The sequence below is a fragment of the Equus asinus genome, chromosome 20 (genome assembly GCF_041296235.1).
Source record: "Equus asinus isolate D_3611 breed Donkey chromosome 20, EquAss-T2T_v2, whole genome shotgun sequence".
NCBI classification, from domain to species: domain Eukaryota; kingdom Metazoa; phylum Chordata; class Mammalia; order Perissodactyla; family Equidae; genus Equus; species Equus asinus.
The window spans coordinates 70,334,684-70,350,337 of record NC_091809.1 but is presented as its reverse complement, the minus strand read 5'-3'; the positions used below and the strand labels follow the sequence as shown (position 1 = coordinate 70,350,337).

At 42.1% G+C, this 15,654-nt stretch overlaps 1 protein-coding gene across 1 annotated transcript; it reads left to right on the top strand.

The window, feature by feature from the left end:
• The first annotated feature begins 3,876 nt into the window (after window positions 1-3,876).
• Window positions 3,877-8,029, top strand: UBTFL1 (upstream binding transcription factor like 1). Its single transcript, XM_044751943.2, has 2 exons — window positions 3,877-4,498; window positions 5,509-8,029. Exon 2 carries the CDS (start codon window positions 5,641-5,643, stop codon window positions 6,874-6,876), a length of 1,236 nt encoding a protein of 411 aa, XP_044607878.2. The 5' UTR covers window positions 3,877-4,498; window positions 5,509-5,640; the 3' UTR covers window positions 6,877-8,029.
• The last annotated feature ends 7,625 nt before the right edge of the window (window positions 8,030-15,654 follow it).

The following is a 15,654-nucleotide window of genomic DNA, read 5'->3' as shown; positions in this document are numbered from 1 at the left end:
GTGTTACTTATTCCAAGCATTGATCTTCATATCCCTTGCTTATTGTTTACCATAGGCTCCATTTGTGCTCTGGATTGTGAAGTTTTGGAGGGCAGAGCGTAGAGACTTTTTTTTGTTTAATTTTTTATAATCTTTAAAAAGCATCCTCCTCTCAATCTCAAAATGTCATTTATTGTGGCATATCTTGTCTTCTCCAATTTTCTACCTACAATGAGTTTTAAAATCCATCTGGAAACAATGGTAAGAGATCACATTTTCTACCAAAGGCCAAGCTCTGAAAAGAAACACAAGTGAGATTTCCTGAATGATTTTTTCACTCTGGATTATCATATTGTTTAACTTTATTTATTTTTAAGATAATTTGTTCAAAAGCGCTAATTGACAAAAGAAGATTTTTTGCACCTTCAAAACATGAGAAAAAAAATATGAAGGGGTCTAACTACTGTACATAGTGAATTTGATTTGACCAATAATGTTGTGTGATGTGAGTCTCAAAAAACTAGATACCTTTTGCATGCTGATGACGATTATTTTAGGCTGGTTACTTTTAAAAACTATAGACAGGAAGGAGGCTCTGAGGAGTGGAATTTGCTTGACCTTTGGTGAGAGACATTTGCATTTGTGAAGGAAGTTTCCACCTGTTGGGGGGGTGTCTCCCTCTCTGCACCAGGAGGAAGGGGGATGGCCTTATGTCTAGAAACTTTTAACGGGGATGGCAAGAACTTAAGTCTTGTTTATTGTGCTTGTCTGGTAACCTCATGTAGCTGACTCCCCCCACCACCAACATCCTCCTTCCTCTTTAGCTGAAGATAATATTTAAGGTGGTGGCTTCTGTATTTACTTAATCTGGTTTGATTCTTATCTAAAAGTTATAGGACCACCCAATAACCAGACCCCACCTGCACTGATACCATTTTAACAACTTTTTTAGATATTCTTTCCTTTGTCTTGTAAAGAGATAACTCACATACCTATGCCTTAAATTTAGCCCTACCCTCAACCCATGTTTGCAGCAGCAGTTCTTTACTACCCATGGGTCCTGTCCCCATGCTATTCCACACTATTCTCTAAATAAAAGAGCACTACTGCCAGACCTTGAGAGTCCAAGAAATCTTTCTTTCCACTCTTTGGCTCGCTGACCCTGCATCACATACCATGGTCTACGATGGAGAAGTTAAAGTTGGAAGATCCTCTTCTATGGTTGTTATAATCCATTTATAAGATGTGTGATTGAATCCTGCTGATGAAATTATGGAAACATGAATCTAAGCGGGAACCTATTCTGTCTTTCAGAAGGGGATAGGCAGAGGTTTATTTCCCCATACCACAAAAACATCACAGGGAAAAATAGTTGTGCAAGTAGTCCGCATCACCCTCAATTACTTCTTGAGTAATGTTCTTACACGTGGCGTTTCCAGAGAGCAACGAGAAAGGGAAAAGAGCTAGAATTCAGTAACGCGTTCTCTATTTTCCACTCAAGGAGAAATGTGGAGATCCTTTAGAGTCAAGTTCTTACCACTTTAAATATATTTATTTATATTTTCTCTATTAGGCTATAAACCCCATGATACAGGGGGCAATGCATGAAAGAAGAAGTTAGCACTGCACAAAACGATTTTCAAATGTCAGTTGCTGTTTTTCTCGTTGTTAGAGGCAAGAGTCTCAGTCTTGCTGCCTCGTGCTTGGATGCTGAGCATCATCATCAGAGGCACAGACAACAGAGTGGAGGAAATTAAGGGCTGGCCACTGTCAATGTAGGTCACCATCCGTATTAGTTTCCTAGGGCTCCCATAACAAATCACCACAAACTGGGTGGCTTAAAACCAATTTATTGTCTGACAGTTCTGGAGGCTAGAAACCAAGATGTTGGCAGAGCCACACTCCCTCCAAGGCTCTAAGAGAATCCTTCCTTGGCTCTTCCAGTGTCTGGTGGCTGCTTGCATTCCTCAACTGTGGCAACATAACTCCCGTCTCTGCCTCATCACAGAAACTGTATTCCCATGTCTAAAATATCCCTGTTCTTTCTCTTATCAAGACATCAGTCAGTGCATTTAGGACACACCCTACTCCCAGGATGATCTCATCTTGACATCCCCAGCCCCATTTTATCCACAAAGACCCAGTTCTAAACCAGGTCGCATTCAGAGATACCAGGTGTAGGGATTTGAACGTAACTTTTGGGGCCGACAGTTTAACCCATTACACCATCCAAGGAATGAAAGACGGTTGTCCTGAAATCCCAAGGATTCAGTTCCTGCTGGGAAGAAGCAAAGAAACTTTAAGGTTTTCCTCTGTTGCAGATGTGCACCCTGTGTCGAAGAGGGAGTAATGGTTGAAGGAAGGTTTCCTATTTGCCAGGTGTTGTCCAATAAATTCCTTAGGATTCTTCTCTGGAACTAGAATTACTGGGTGAGAGGCAAACACATTTCTAAAGGTTTTAATGCATATTTACAAAATATCCTCCATTAACCTCATGCAAACATATCAGTGGTATGTGAGGGTACACATTTCATACTATCATTAAGATTGAAAATTATTTCTTAATATTTGCCCATTTAATAGTTTAGCAATGTTTGTTAGTTCAAAAAAATAGTTTAACAGTTCCCTTATTAGCTTTCTAAAGGAATTAAAAAGCTCTTCTTGAATGGACTGGAAGTTCTTAATTTCAATAATAATGAATATGCTCAAATTTAACCAGAATTTGGTATTATTAGCATAAATATGCCAGGTTTATTGATTTCCTTAATTAGCTTTTATAGGTGAGTAAATAGCATGTATAAAAGGAACTATGACTACAGACATCTACATAATTATTTATGTGAATTCTAGGAGAGAAGTGTATGTGACAGTGTAATCTAATAACAATAGCTTTTCCTTCCCAGGAGCTGCTCATTCTCATTACCAAAGATCCAAAACTATAAAGAGAGGAATGATATATTTATTAAAAAGAATCCCAACAAGTTACTACCATGGAAATCTCCTAGGAATTTAACTCCCTCTGATATTTTTCTGGACAGGTTCTTGGCTGGGTCTGTATGTATCCATAAATAAAAAGAATTATCCCAAATTAAGCCATGTTTATTTACTGTTCTGTAAAGCTAAATATTAAACATTTCACTGATTTAGTTTTTCCAAATAATATCCTATTGGTAGATATAGTCCCTTAATTACGAGTTGGAAACTATCTTTAGCTATAAAATTTTGAAATAGAGGAAGCCGCTCTCCAAAAGAGGTATGAAGTCTGACATTGTCAAACATTCGTTGCTCCAATAAGTAAACATTTAAAGCAAGATACTCTTTCAACCAATCTGAGTTTGATTAAATTGCTTTCACAAATCACCTAGATTTTTTTGATGTAATGCATACTTTTCATCTCCCTAAATTCAAAATTAGATCTGCCCAGGATGCCAGACGTTGGAGCCTCTATTTCTCATTTTTTTCAAACTACCCACAATAATCATTCACATTTTGATCTTCCATTCTAATTTGTGGTGAAATTGATCAGGGCTGAAGGGATTTAAACGGCCATTCTGAAGATGAGATGGTATTATTAGATCCTAGATCATAGTGAAGAAAGGGCAGGAATTATCAAGAAACAGAAGGCTATGTAGTCAAACACCATATTTGAGCATAATCACATATGGAGTGAACTGAAGTAGAAGGTGGGACCCTGAAAGTCAGACAAGAATTTGTCATGTAGGTGTTATAAAAAGCAATGACAGGGATAAACCAGCACTGGGGGGGGGGGGGGGGGGGGGGCGTTGTAGTGGTTTGTTTATGGAGATTAGGAAGGGTGTAATCTAATCACCATTGGATGGGTGTATCCTAGGGAAGCGCAGAAACCTCATCAGGGGTGGGTGGGGCTTCAAGGATCCTGAGATAAAGGCGTTCCAAAAGCTAGGTTTGTTCTGTCAGAGGCATTTGGAGGTAGCTGGACTCTCTGAACTCAGAAAGTTACAGCTGCTGTCTCGTCAGGAGAACACCAAACCCCTGACCTGATTAGTTGGGTTTTCCTACCAGTATCGATGAGACCAATTATAGAATCTTTAGGTGAGTCAGGAGTTCTGAGTACACCAATTCATATTTCTTTCTCTTAGAAATAAAAAGAGAACTTAGTTGAACTATCAGCAGACTTCAGACTTTGCCAAACAGCTAAAACATGCTTGGTTAATAAAACCTGTGTAGTTACTTTCCATGTCCTCTAGAGCTATAGAATTTTAATATATGCGATTATTTGAAATTTATAAATGAACATGATGATTTCTGCTGTTGTATGGCTTCTTTGTTGTAAAGTAGACTGTGAATCAGATGGGAAATCCTAAACATAACGTAGTTTTTTTATTTGGAATGATACCTAAAACTTAATTGGAGAAGCTTTTTGTAGAGTGTGAAGAGTAGTCTTTCTTCAGGAACTGAAGATTGCAGCCTTGGTCTTTAAAGTGCCCAATAACAATCGAGAAGATGATGATGGCTGGGAAAAGGTAACGCTGGTGGCACAGTGAGTACCGGAAAGCAGAGGAAATTCTGTACTCTCTCTCATCTGGAAGTGGGAATTTGGACGACCTCCAGTCATTTCTTTTAAAGCCTAACATACTAGATGCACTGGTTGTCATTTTAACTTGGGATTGACATATTGCCAAGTGTGAAAACACTCGGCATGGTATAGTAAGTCTGATATGAATGGTAATATATTAAATATATTGATCTCCTCTTCTAGCAGTGGATACTCTATGTATCAAGGTCAATTAAATGCAAAGGGGTTAATATTAAAGAGAAGAGAAAATTTAATTGTTAGAATTCTCAGAGCTGAAAGTTACAGTGAAGTAAAAATTAATCCAATGCTAATCAGTTATTTTGTATTAGGAGTAGATGGGAGTGGGGTTTTTTTTCATAGAATAAAATAGAACATTGAAAATAACTAATTTTGATTAGGGTAGATAAATTGTGTGTAGATCATTTTTTTCTTAGATTGTTCCACCAACGAGTGGTAAAAAGATCATTTTTATGTTTTATTGTAGAAGGGAAAATGCAGAGAAGTGCTTCCTCCTGTCAGCTCCTAGAGGACCTGCGCATTTCTCCCTCATGGCAATTTTGTATCTTCTTAGTATTCCATGCCATCACTATTTTGGATTTTGGCCATTCTAATAGATGTGTAGCGGGATCTCACTATGGTTTTAAAGTCCTTTCCTTTTTGGCCTTTCTCTTTTATTTTAATACTTTTCACTCTTATCCTTTCTGTTATCCTATGGACTCAGTTGCTGGTCATTTGTTTTGCTCATTTGTAGTTAAGACAAGCTGTGGTGAGATTGATGGGAAAGTACGCTGGGATGAGGATTGAGGATTTTTAATAGTGCAAACCAAGCATCTTAAGGCTCAACATTAACCTCACTTTATGACTTAGACTAGTTATCATTAAGGGTATTAAATCATGGAAGGGACATAGCCAAGTCAGGGGTGATTTTCTCATTTATTGCATAGGAGAGTAACTTTCCTTCCTTTTCTCCTTAGAAACATAGAATCACACACACTGCAGGACTTCCAGAAATAACTTGCCAGCTGAGTCTTGAGAGTGAAGAAGTTTGAGATCCTGCTGAGGTGTCTGAGCTGCCAGGACCGTCTAAGTGGCCTAAAGACCTGGAAATGGCGTTGCGTGAAAGCCAAGACCACTGGTCCAAAGAAGACATTTTGAAGTTACTGGAACGCATGGAGAATAACCTCCCCTCCAACGAGAGACACACGTTCAAAACGACCCAGTCACAGATGGACTGGGGAAAGGTAGCTTTCAAAGACTTTTCAGGAGAAATGTGCAAATTCAAATGGTTAGAGATTTCTTATACATTGAGAAAATTTCGTACTTTGAAAGAATTAGTCCTGGAAGCTAAGGAACATGCTAAAAAACTCTCCAAAAGCAAAAAACACAGGAAACATCCTGACTTCCCCAAGAAGCCCCTGACTGCTTACCTCCGCTTCTTCAAGGAGAGGCGGCCCCAGTGCTCCCAAATGCATCCCACGCTGAGCAACCAGCAGCTGACCAAGCTCCTGTCTGAGGAATACAGGGAGCTCCCAGAGCAGGTGAAGCTGAAATATATCCAAGATTTCCAAAAGGAGAAACAGGAGTTTGAGGAGAAAGTGGCTCGATTCAGGGAAGCCCGCCCTGCTCTAGTCCAGAACTCCAAGAAATCTAACGTTCCCAAGAGAAGCCCAACCAAAGTCCCAAAGAAGATGCAGGGAAGTGAGAAAGAAGTGAAGTCTTCCCCACAAACCTCTTTTTCCCAGAAGATGAAATTCCACGGAGAGCCCAAGAAGCCCCCCATGCATGAATACCAGAAATTCCACGAGGATTTGTGGTCCAGTAGGGAGCTGCAGGACCTGCCCCTGAGGGAGCGCATGGTGGAGATTGGCAGACGCTGGCAGCGCATCCCGCAGAGCCAGAAGGAGCACTATAAGAAGCAGGCTGAGGAGCTGCAGAAACAGTACAAGGTGGACCTGGATCGCTGGCTCCAGAGTCTGTCTCCTGAAGAATATGCTGCATACAGAGAAGCAACCTATACTAAGCGTAAGAACCTGGGCATGAGGGGAGGCTCGAACCCCAAGATGAGACGGACGGATCTGCAGTCCCCATCTGCAAGGAGTCCTCAAGAAGGACTTGGAGAGGAGCAGGAGCTCCAGGCTTCAGAGACAGAATCATCAGTGTCTGTTGGGGTAACTTCTCTTTCCTCACTGGGATCAGAAGACAATAAGGAAGATGGGGAAGAGGAGGAAGGCAGGAACTCCTCGGACTCCAGCAGTGAGGAGGAAGATGGAGAGTGTGAGTCTGAGGGCAGTGACTCCAGCTCATATTCCTCAGAGGACTCCTCTGACTCAGACTCCAACTGAGTTTTGTTCACACCCTACAGGGTAGGACAGAGAGCTTCCCAGCGTAAGTCCGGGGTGTTTACAGCAAACTGAAAGTCTGTTCTCCCCGTCCTGGCTTCATTTCCTTCCTTCTTTCCTTCCCTCCTCCATACAAAGTAGAGTTGCTTGGCAAAAAGGGATCTTGCGCAGGATTTCCCGGCTCTCCTCTAAACCCCACGTCCACCCCCAGAAAGACTCCACGCGGTTAAGCCTCTTGGAATAAATAAGGAGGTGCTTGGGCTGTGAGGGACACACTGGATCAGACTGAGTTTCCTGGCGTGAGAGGCTCTGCTCTCCTCATGTTCTGCCTGCCAGAGGTGGTAGGGGACACCCAGGAGCCCGTGACCTCTGCCTTCCCTGTGGAACTGTCCCTCAGGACTCAGGCACTGGAGCTGGGGAGGGGAAGTTTTGATTGATTGCTGGTAGAAGAGTTGCCTTTAAAAATGTTGTCAAACTCCTGACATCTCTCCCTGGTCTCAGCAGTAAGGAGCTGGCCGTTTCCCATCTTAGGAGTGGGCGGGGCCACGTGCGCAGCAGCATTTCTAAATGTACATTTATTTTTCTGTTGTCAATGAGATTTTTCTAACTGATTTCAAAATTCAGAAATTAAAATTTTTAAAACTCACCTTTTTTGTTTGAATTAGCTGCTCGTTCGAATCAGTCCCCTTTGACTCTAGGTATTAATTTTCCCTGTGATGTCTGAATTTATTTGTTTTTTTGTCCCTCCCGCTTCTTAATGCTCCAGGTCCAAGAGAATCACATTTTACCATACCTCCAATTTCTATGTATCACAGTACATGTGTGTATAAATAGAACTAGCTTATGCCGCTGATCACTGATCTGTCTGTGAATTCATGTACCGGGCCCACACTGCTTCAATTATTCTTGTTTACTTACATTTTTGAAAGTCTGTTTAAAGCCAGTACCACTTCATATTTTTCTTTTCTAAATGTTCCTGGCTATTTTCGTTTTTTGTCCTCATGGACATTAGCATCACAGATAACTGTAATTGTATCCTCTATATATGAAAACAGTTGAATTTTGAGAGTTTATCTTATTCCTTGATGTCTTAGTGAAAGACTTCATTATTCATAAATGGTTTTATAAGCCTACAATTACATTATCAGAAAATAAAGACAACACTTACAATTTTCATACCTCTGCTTTTGAATTGTGCTTTAAATCATGTACTTACAAATTTATTCAGCATCTACTGTTTTCTAAGCCTTGTCTTGGTGGCATGGGATACAGAGATGAAAGTTACAATTCCTGACTTTGTGACACTCACAGTCAGGCAGAGAAGAAAGTAAGTGTAATCAGTAAGAGGCAGAAAAGCACAAATACTAGATAAATAGAGGCTAAAATTCTGAATTTTCATTTACAAAAAGATATCACTGGTTAAAATAAAAATCGCTTCACTTATGCATTTCCTCATCTACACATTCATGAACTGGGAACAAAATTACAATCGTACAGGATGTAAGTGAAGATTAGATTCAGTGCTTAAATAAAATGCCTGGCCCACAGTTGGTTCAAAAGAAAATGGTAAGTTGATTTCTTCCTTCCTGCCAAATCTACTAATGTCAATTGATGAAAGAACTGACGAGCAAGAGTGGGCAGCACTGCCAACTGATCGCCACACAGCTTTTCCCTCTTTAACTCTAGAAATGGAATTGAACCCAGGAAACTAGCCACTCAGCCCCAGAGGCATTTCTGGCTTTTTGGCTGAGACCCAGATGCTCCATTTAATCAGATCTGGCTTTTCTGAACTTTTCACGTTGAGAAGGACCAGCGCTGGGCAAACACCACAAGAAATGCAGATGCCTCCATTTCCACCTCAGAAGGTTCCCATCCTCCCCTCTCCTTGCCTGCAGCTGCTCTTTCAGTCAAGCACAGAGGTTCCAGAGCTCTTCTGGGCAGCAATGTCACCAAGTCACTCTGCCCACTCAGTCCAGGAGCCAAGCCCGGCTGGGTCCCCTGGGACTGCAGGCGCTGAGGGAGAGGGCTGCAGACACTGAGTGTAAAAATGGGAAGGAGAGAAGCTCTAGGACCACCCTGCTGCTCCCTCCTGCCCGCTCTCCACCAGTGACCCCTGGGCTGTGCGGGGCCTCCCTCTGTGCGTTTCCCGCAGATGCACAGAGTAGAAGAGCCCACTGGGTCCTACGCAGGAGCCGGAGCAGGCTCTGGAGAAAAGCACGAGGAGCTGTCAAAGTTTGAGCACTGGCAGTGCCAGGGGTGCAGCCAGGGAGCCCAAGGATCCATGCAACAAAGATCTGCAGGGTCCCCGCCTATGGTCCCCTCAGGCTGCCTGCTCTTGAGTCCAGGGCTGAGCCTCCAGGGGCCTGGCACATGCCGTGGGCTGATCAGGCTTCTGTGTGGACACTGGGACCATCTTCCTTTTGTGTCCAGTCTCTTAGGGAGCTGCCAGGATGCTTTGGCACTGCCAGCCCCTTCTGCACACCAGGACGTTGTGCAAGCTCCTGGAGAATCGCTCTTTTTAGGTCCTAAATTCCCTCCTGGTCCCTGGGCAGTGGCTACTCCTGGGGACTTTCCAGGGCTAATGGAGCCTAAGGCCTTTCCTCAGACCCTCTTGAAACCTTGGGAGATGGGAGCTTTCTCTTCTACCACAAGCTCCCTGTTGTGTTGGAAGAGCTTGGTTCTCTGTCCCCTGCCCCACCCATGTGTCACTTCTGCCTAGGCAGCCACAGTGAAATGAGGATTTCTTGACTTTGCTCCAAGTGTTACCAGCTACAAACATCAGTTCTTTACCAACCACACAAGAGGGGCTAACTTAAACGCCAAGCTTCTGGCAAGGAAAGTGCTTTTGTTTCGGGTAACATCATCCTGGAGAAGAGAGTAAGCCCTCAAATTCCTCTCATCTGGCCTCCAGGAAGGATGGGAGGCCAGGGGTTTTAAGGGTTTGTGAGGAATGTGGCTGCTTGAAGGGAGAAGGGGGAGTCTGTGACCTTGCTGGTCAGTGCTTTCCCACCAGCCTGCATTTGGCCTTATGAGGAAATCTGCAGGTGGGTGTCCTTGGTTGTTTGTCTCCCTAGAGGACAGTGGATTCTGGTGCCAGGAAGCCAGGGAGTAAGCAGGGAAAGGAGATGAGTGCTTTGGTTTTAGTCCCATATATGCTGGCTTTAATTAATGTAGGGGACCAATATCAGGGCTGGGATCATGAGGAGACCAGAAGGTCTCCGTTACCCATCTAGTGCTTGAGCTGGGTTTGTAGGAGCCAGGCTCGCTCTGGTAGCGGGATGCTGGATCCAGGGGCAGTACCTGACCTCTCTCTTGAACTTGGCCTCCATCTACCCTGGACCTGCATGGCATGTACCCCTGAGCCAGATTTCAGAGGTGCTTGTTTGGTTGCATGGTACCTGCTGGATCCAGGGACCAACTCTACCCATATACTCGATAGTTTTCTGTAAACTTACACATTCAGTTAAATATTTTTCCAAAGAAAAAATCGTAAGCTAAATGGATTCAATATGATTTACATTTTTAAAAGGTAACAAAAACAATGAAACAGTAAAATCCATGTATCTAAATAAAAAATAAAATTAAAAAGAGACAACAAAATGCAAATACATTTAATAGACTTTTTAACACTGCACACTGCACTAGAAATTCCTGAAAAAGATTGGAAGTGTTTTGACTCAGGCCACATAACCTTTCGAAGAAACAATAGCTATTTATATTATTTCCTTTTCTTAGAAAAAAAAAAACAAGTGGCTGGCCCCAGGGCCGAGTGGTTAAGTTCCCAAGTTCCGTTTCAGCGGCCGAGGGTTTAGCTGGTTCAGATCCTGGGTGCGGACCTAGCACCTCTCATCAGGCCATGCGGAGGCGGGATCCCACATAGAAGAACTAGAAGGACCTACAACTAGAATATACAACCAGGTACTGGGGGCTTTGGGGAGAAGAAGAAAAAGAAGAAGATGGCAACAGATGTTAGCTCAGGTGCCAATCTTTACAAAAAAAGAAAAAATGAGTGCAGAACTAAACTCTTGTTAAGGAACCAAGGCCAATTTTCTCACTGGTAAATTCTAATCCATCTTTTGAGGGGGTCAAGATTTTATGCCAAAGAAAAACAACCTCAAGTATTATCAGTCTCATTAGATTTCTAGAAAAAAATAGTTAACTTTATTCTACATACATAAATAACAATAATAGAATGACACAGATGACCGTCATTTTTAAACTGAAAGATAATTTACATACTATCTGCAAATGCTACTGACAGCCATTAAATCTCTCCCCAGCCACAGACAGTGCCAGCCCCCTAACACCTTTCAGTAACCTCCAGGTGCTCCGTCAGTCCTCAGGTTAGGGCTGCGGGACCCTAAGACACAGACGAGTAGCAGACGCCAGCGCTGAAAAGTGGGGGCCACAAAAATAACATGAATTTGCTGTGGCTCCTTTGTAGCCAAAAGCCAAGGCCCCCTGGATTGCTTACAGCCCAGCTCCTGGCTCCTGGCTCCTGGCTCCTGCAGCAACCAGGAAAGGAGTTTGGAGTTTCAGCCAGAGGAACTGTGTTCGAGTGTGTGTGTGTGTGCACACACACGGCTGTGCACACACTCTGCTTCCTTTTCTAACTCTGCTTCTAGTCTTCCCCACCCCACCCTGGTGCTTAGATTCTTCCTAATTGCTGAGTGCAACATGCTTTCCTCCCGCTAAACTCCTGATGCTGTAATCCTATTCTTCAGGCCCCTATTTACTAATCCTGTTTGTTAAGGACGTTGTTCTCAATTTTTTCCCAGAACATCAAAGAAGCAGATCGCCGCAGGCGGTGCAGTCCTGGTTCCCTGTGCCGGGGGCTGCAGGGAACTTGTGACCATGAATTTGCCTGGATCTGAGTTGTTTCCACCCACTGCATTCCTTCTCATGCAATGGATGGTTAGGATGCAAGCTCAGGGGACTCACTGACCACTCCAGCCAGAGCAGGACCATCACATGTAACAGCACAGTCCTGAGACACCTGTCCCAGGAGCAGATTCACAAATCCTTTAACCCAGAAATATCATATCACCTCCAGGGAATCTTTCATCCAGCATTTCTCACACACAAGGTCTACACAAAAGGGTATTCATTGTGGAATTATTTTCAATAGCTAAATAAATAAATAGGCTATAACTTGGATGTTCTACAATAGGGAGAATAATTTAATAAAAAATACTATATACTAGTGAACACATTATACAAATGAAGATACTTGAAACACTGATTTAGTCCATGAAGTCTTGTGTGTGTTCATGTTTTTAAAATGATTTATTAACATTTTAAAATCAGTGCCTCTACATGGCAACAACCACCACAAAACAATTTATACACTGAAGAATATAAAATTATAAATAAAAATGCACTGACATCAGTCAAGCTCACAGAGGGTGATTTAAGAATCCAAAATTTCTTGGGGCCAGTCTGGTGGCACAGTGGTTAAGTTCGCATGTTCTGATTGGCTGCCCAGGGTTCGCTGGTTCAGATCCTGGGTGTGGACATGGCACTGCTTGGCACGCCATGCTGTGGTAGGTGTCCCACATATAAAGTAGAGGAAGATGGGCATGGATGTTAGCTCAGGGCCAGTCTTCCTCAGCAAAAAGAGGAGAATTGGCGGCAGATGTTAGCTCAGAGCTAATCTTCCTCAAAAAAAAAGAAAAAGAATACAAAATTTCAATTTATTAGCATTACCATATTAACATTATGATAACAAATGTTTACTAAAACGGTATATTTATTGAGCTTCAGATTTTATATTCAGGACATTCTCTCAGTAGGCGATTCTGTGTACTAAGCCTAGAATGAAAGAATTTTTATATTTTTATACTTAATGGCATATAGCCTTGTAATGGGTTTTTTTTTTTAAAGATTTTATTTTTTCCTTTTTCTCCCCAAAGCCCCCCGGTACATAGTTGTGTATTCTTCGTTGTGGGTTCTTCCAGTTGTGGCATGTGGGACGCTGCCTCAGCGTGGTTTGATGAGCAGTGCCATGTCCGCGCCCAGGATTCGAACTAACGAAACACTGGGCTGCCTGAAGCGGAGCGCGCGAACTTAACCACTCGGCCAGGGGGCCAGCCCCATTGTAATGGTTTTTTGATGTGTCAACCTAGCAAGGTTAAACTCCAGGAATGTAAGGGCACTGGCCATTTTGTAGCATACTCACATCTCTTCAAGTTATTCAAGCAAATACTAACCTAGGTGCTGCTGTGAGGGGATTTGCAGGCGTTATTAAAGTCTCTAATATTCGCTCTAAACTAAAGAGATTGTCCAGCTGGGTCTGGTTTAATCAACAGGAGACCTTTAAAGGAAGGTTTAGGCATTCCATGAATAAAATGCCAAACAGCAAGTGGGTCTACATTGCTCCGGTTGCTCCTGACTGCCTGTGGACAACATCTCTGTCCTGTACCAGTTAGATTCCAGCCTGCTTGTGTGTTCCCTCCCTCGATGATCTCCCTACTGTTCTCAGACTTGCTTCGCCAGTCTCCAGAATTGTCATATGGGTGAATTCCTTGTGCATATATATTTTCTCTCTCTCTATTGGCTCTTCTTCTCCAGTTGACACCTAATATTAGCCTGCTGGATTTATCTTCATTATACGATAGCTTTGACCATGAATTTTATGGTCTATTGGCTAACAATTCCTCTCCTAGGAAATATTTGGATAGATACTCCCAAAATTTCCTTCTTCTTTCTGCATTTTCTTATAAAAGCACAAATCTCTGTTATACAAAGAAAAATAAATGTAATATGTATGAGTTTAAACAGAAAGGAATTTGTATGCAGAATGCAATCAAGAACCTCTATAAATTAAAAAGAAATAGATCATCCAATAGAAAATTGACAATAATATGAAGAGCTAATTCTTGGAAGAGAAGATATTAACAGGAAAAGATGTTCAATCTAGACAGACATGAGGAGAAAGCAAGTAAAAGAAGAACAGGAATTCATTTTTCACCCATTAAATTGGCAAAACTTTTGTAAATATAATGACAGCCCCCGGGTCTTGGTTAATCAGTGGTTCCTCCTAGAGGAGTGGAAAGGGGAAAGAATTGACATTTTAGGGGCTGCTCCTATGGGTCCACTCTAGGAGTATCCTGGAGATGTCAGTGTTGGAGGGGCAAGCGCATCATTTTATATTTGTTTCTTTATGTCTCACATTCCTCAGTAGCTGTAAACTTTAGACCACAGGGAATTTTGTTTTTCATCTTGAGCCCGGAGGAAGGCGGAGAGGAGAACCAGCACTTCACATAATAAACATTACACTATCAATTGTTAATGCTGTTGTTAATAAACGTAGGAATTGGTGGTCACTGTAGCCTTGCTGAGTGTAAAGAACACAAACTTTAATAAAAAATTTTATAAATGTACTGGGTTCAAAATAATTCATATTAGAAATAAAGTTTGAAAGAATCCGTTCTTCAACAAAGAGTTGCAAAAAAGAACTTACTTTCAATAAAAAAATTCAAAGGAAGAATTTAGGGCTGGGGGCTGGCCCCGTGGCCCAGTGGTTAAGTTCGCGCACTCAGCTTTGGGGGGGTCCAGGGTTTCACCGGTTCGGATCTTGAGCACCGACATGGCACCGCTCATTAGGCCCTGCTGAGGTGGCGTCACACATGCCACAACTAGAAGGATCCACAACTAAAATATGCAACTATATACTGGGAGGATTTGAGAAGAAAAAGAAAGATTGCCAACAGTTATTAGCTCAGGTGCCAATCTTTAAAAAAAAAAAAGAATTTAGGGTTTGGAAGAAGGTTAGAGATCAGTGAAAATAATGAGATACGGGACAGGAGACTTGAGATGTCTATGCGATATCTAATTGAATTTGACCGATAAGCAATTTAAAAATACCACCTGGAGATCGTTTTTAGTTAGAGCTTTATATTAGAGGATTGCAAGTATCTAGGTGATAGTTGAGGCCTCAAGATTAGTGGGATCATCTAAGGAAAAATGAAGAGCAAAAATAGAGAGCCACAACATACAAGGGATGGCAGAAAATAAACCAGAAAGGACTGAAAGCAGTAACTGCTGATGTCCAAGGAGAATCAGAGAGACAGAGAGATATACAACAGAAGATAAAGCGGACAGGATAGTGTTTAAATGCCCATGGCTTTTGAATCTGGCAGGCCTCCAGTACTAACCAGCTCTGATCTTGAAGTTATTTAACCTCCACAAGCCTCAATTTGCACTCCTGTAAAATTAGCATATGATAATACTGGTTCACACAGTTGTTAGGACTAAATAATTTATCAAAGTGAATCAGTGTCTTGTACATAAGAAGTGACCACTCTATGTAAATTCTAAGTAAAAATCAAACAAACAAGCGGGTGAACCAAGCCTTCAGGTCCTTAAAAGTACTTACTGAACAAGAAGATAAGGGATTGGGGATGTTATTTGTGGAAGGCAGAAGGAATGGGTCAAGTGAGTGCTTTGGCTCAGATTTGAAATCATGCTATACCCGCTCTTCCCTCCCTTCAACAATTCCGCTATTCTATTCAGTTTCCTGCCTGTCCCATCCCTAAACCCGACCTGGGCAGGTTGTCCAGGAAGTTAGAGTTCTCTCGTGGAAAGATTTAAGAGGTTTTCTCTTGGTTTCAAAATTTTATTTCACCTAATATCTTCCCATCCTATCATGAACTCTTTAGAGTCAAAGCATTGTAGGTTAATAGAAGATATTGGGTTTTAAAAGCTTATTGCTTGGAAGAGTTTCGGAAATATTAGACTGCTTCTTAAAAACTTGGCTTATGGGACTGGCCCGGTGGCGCA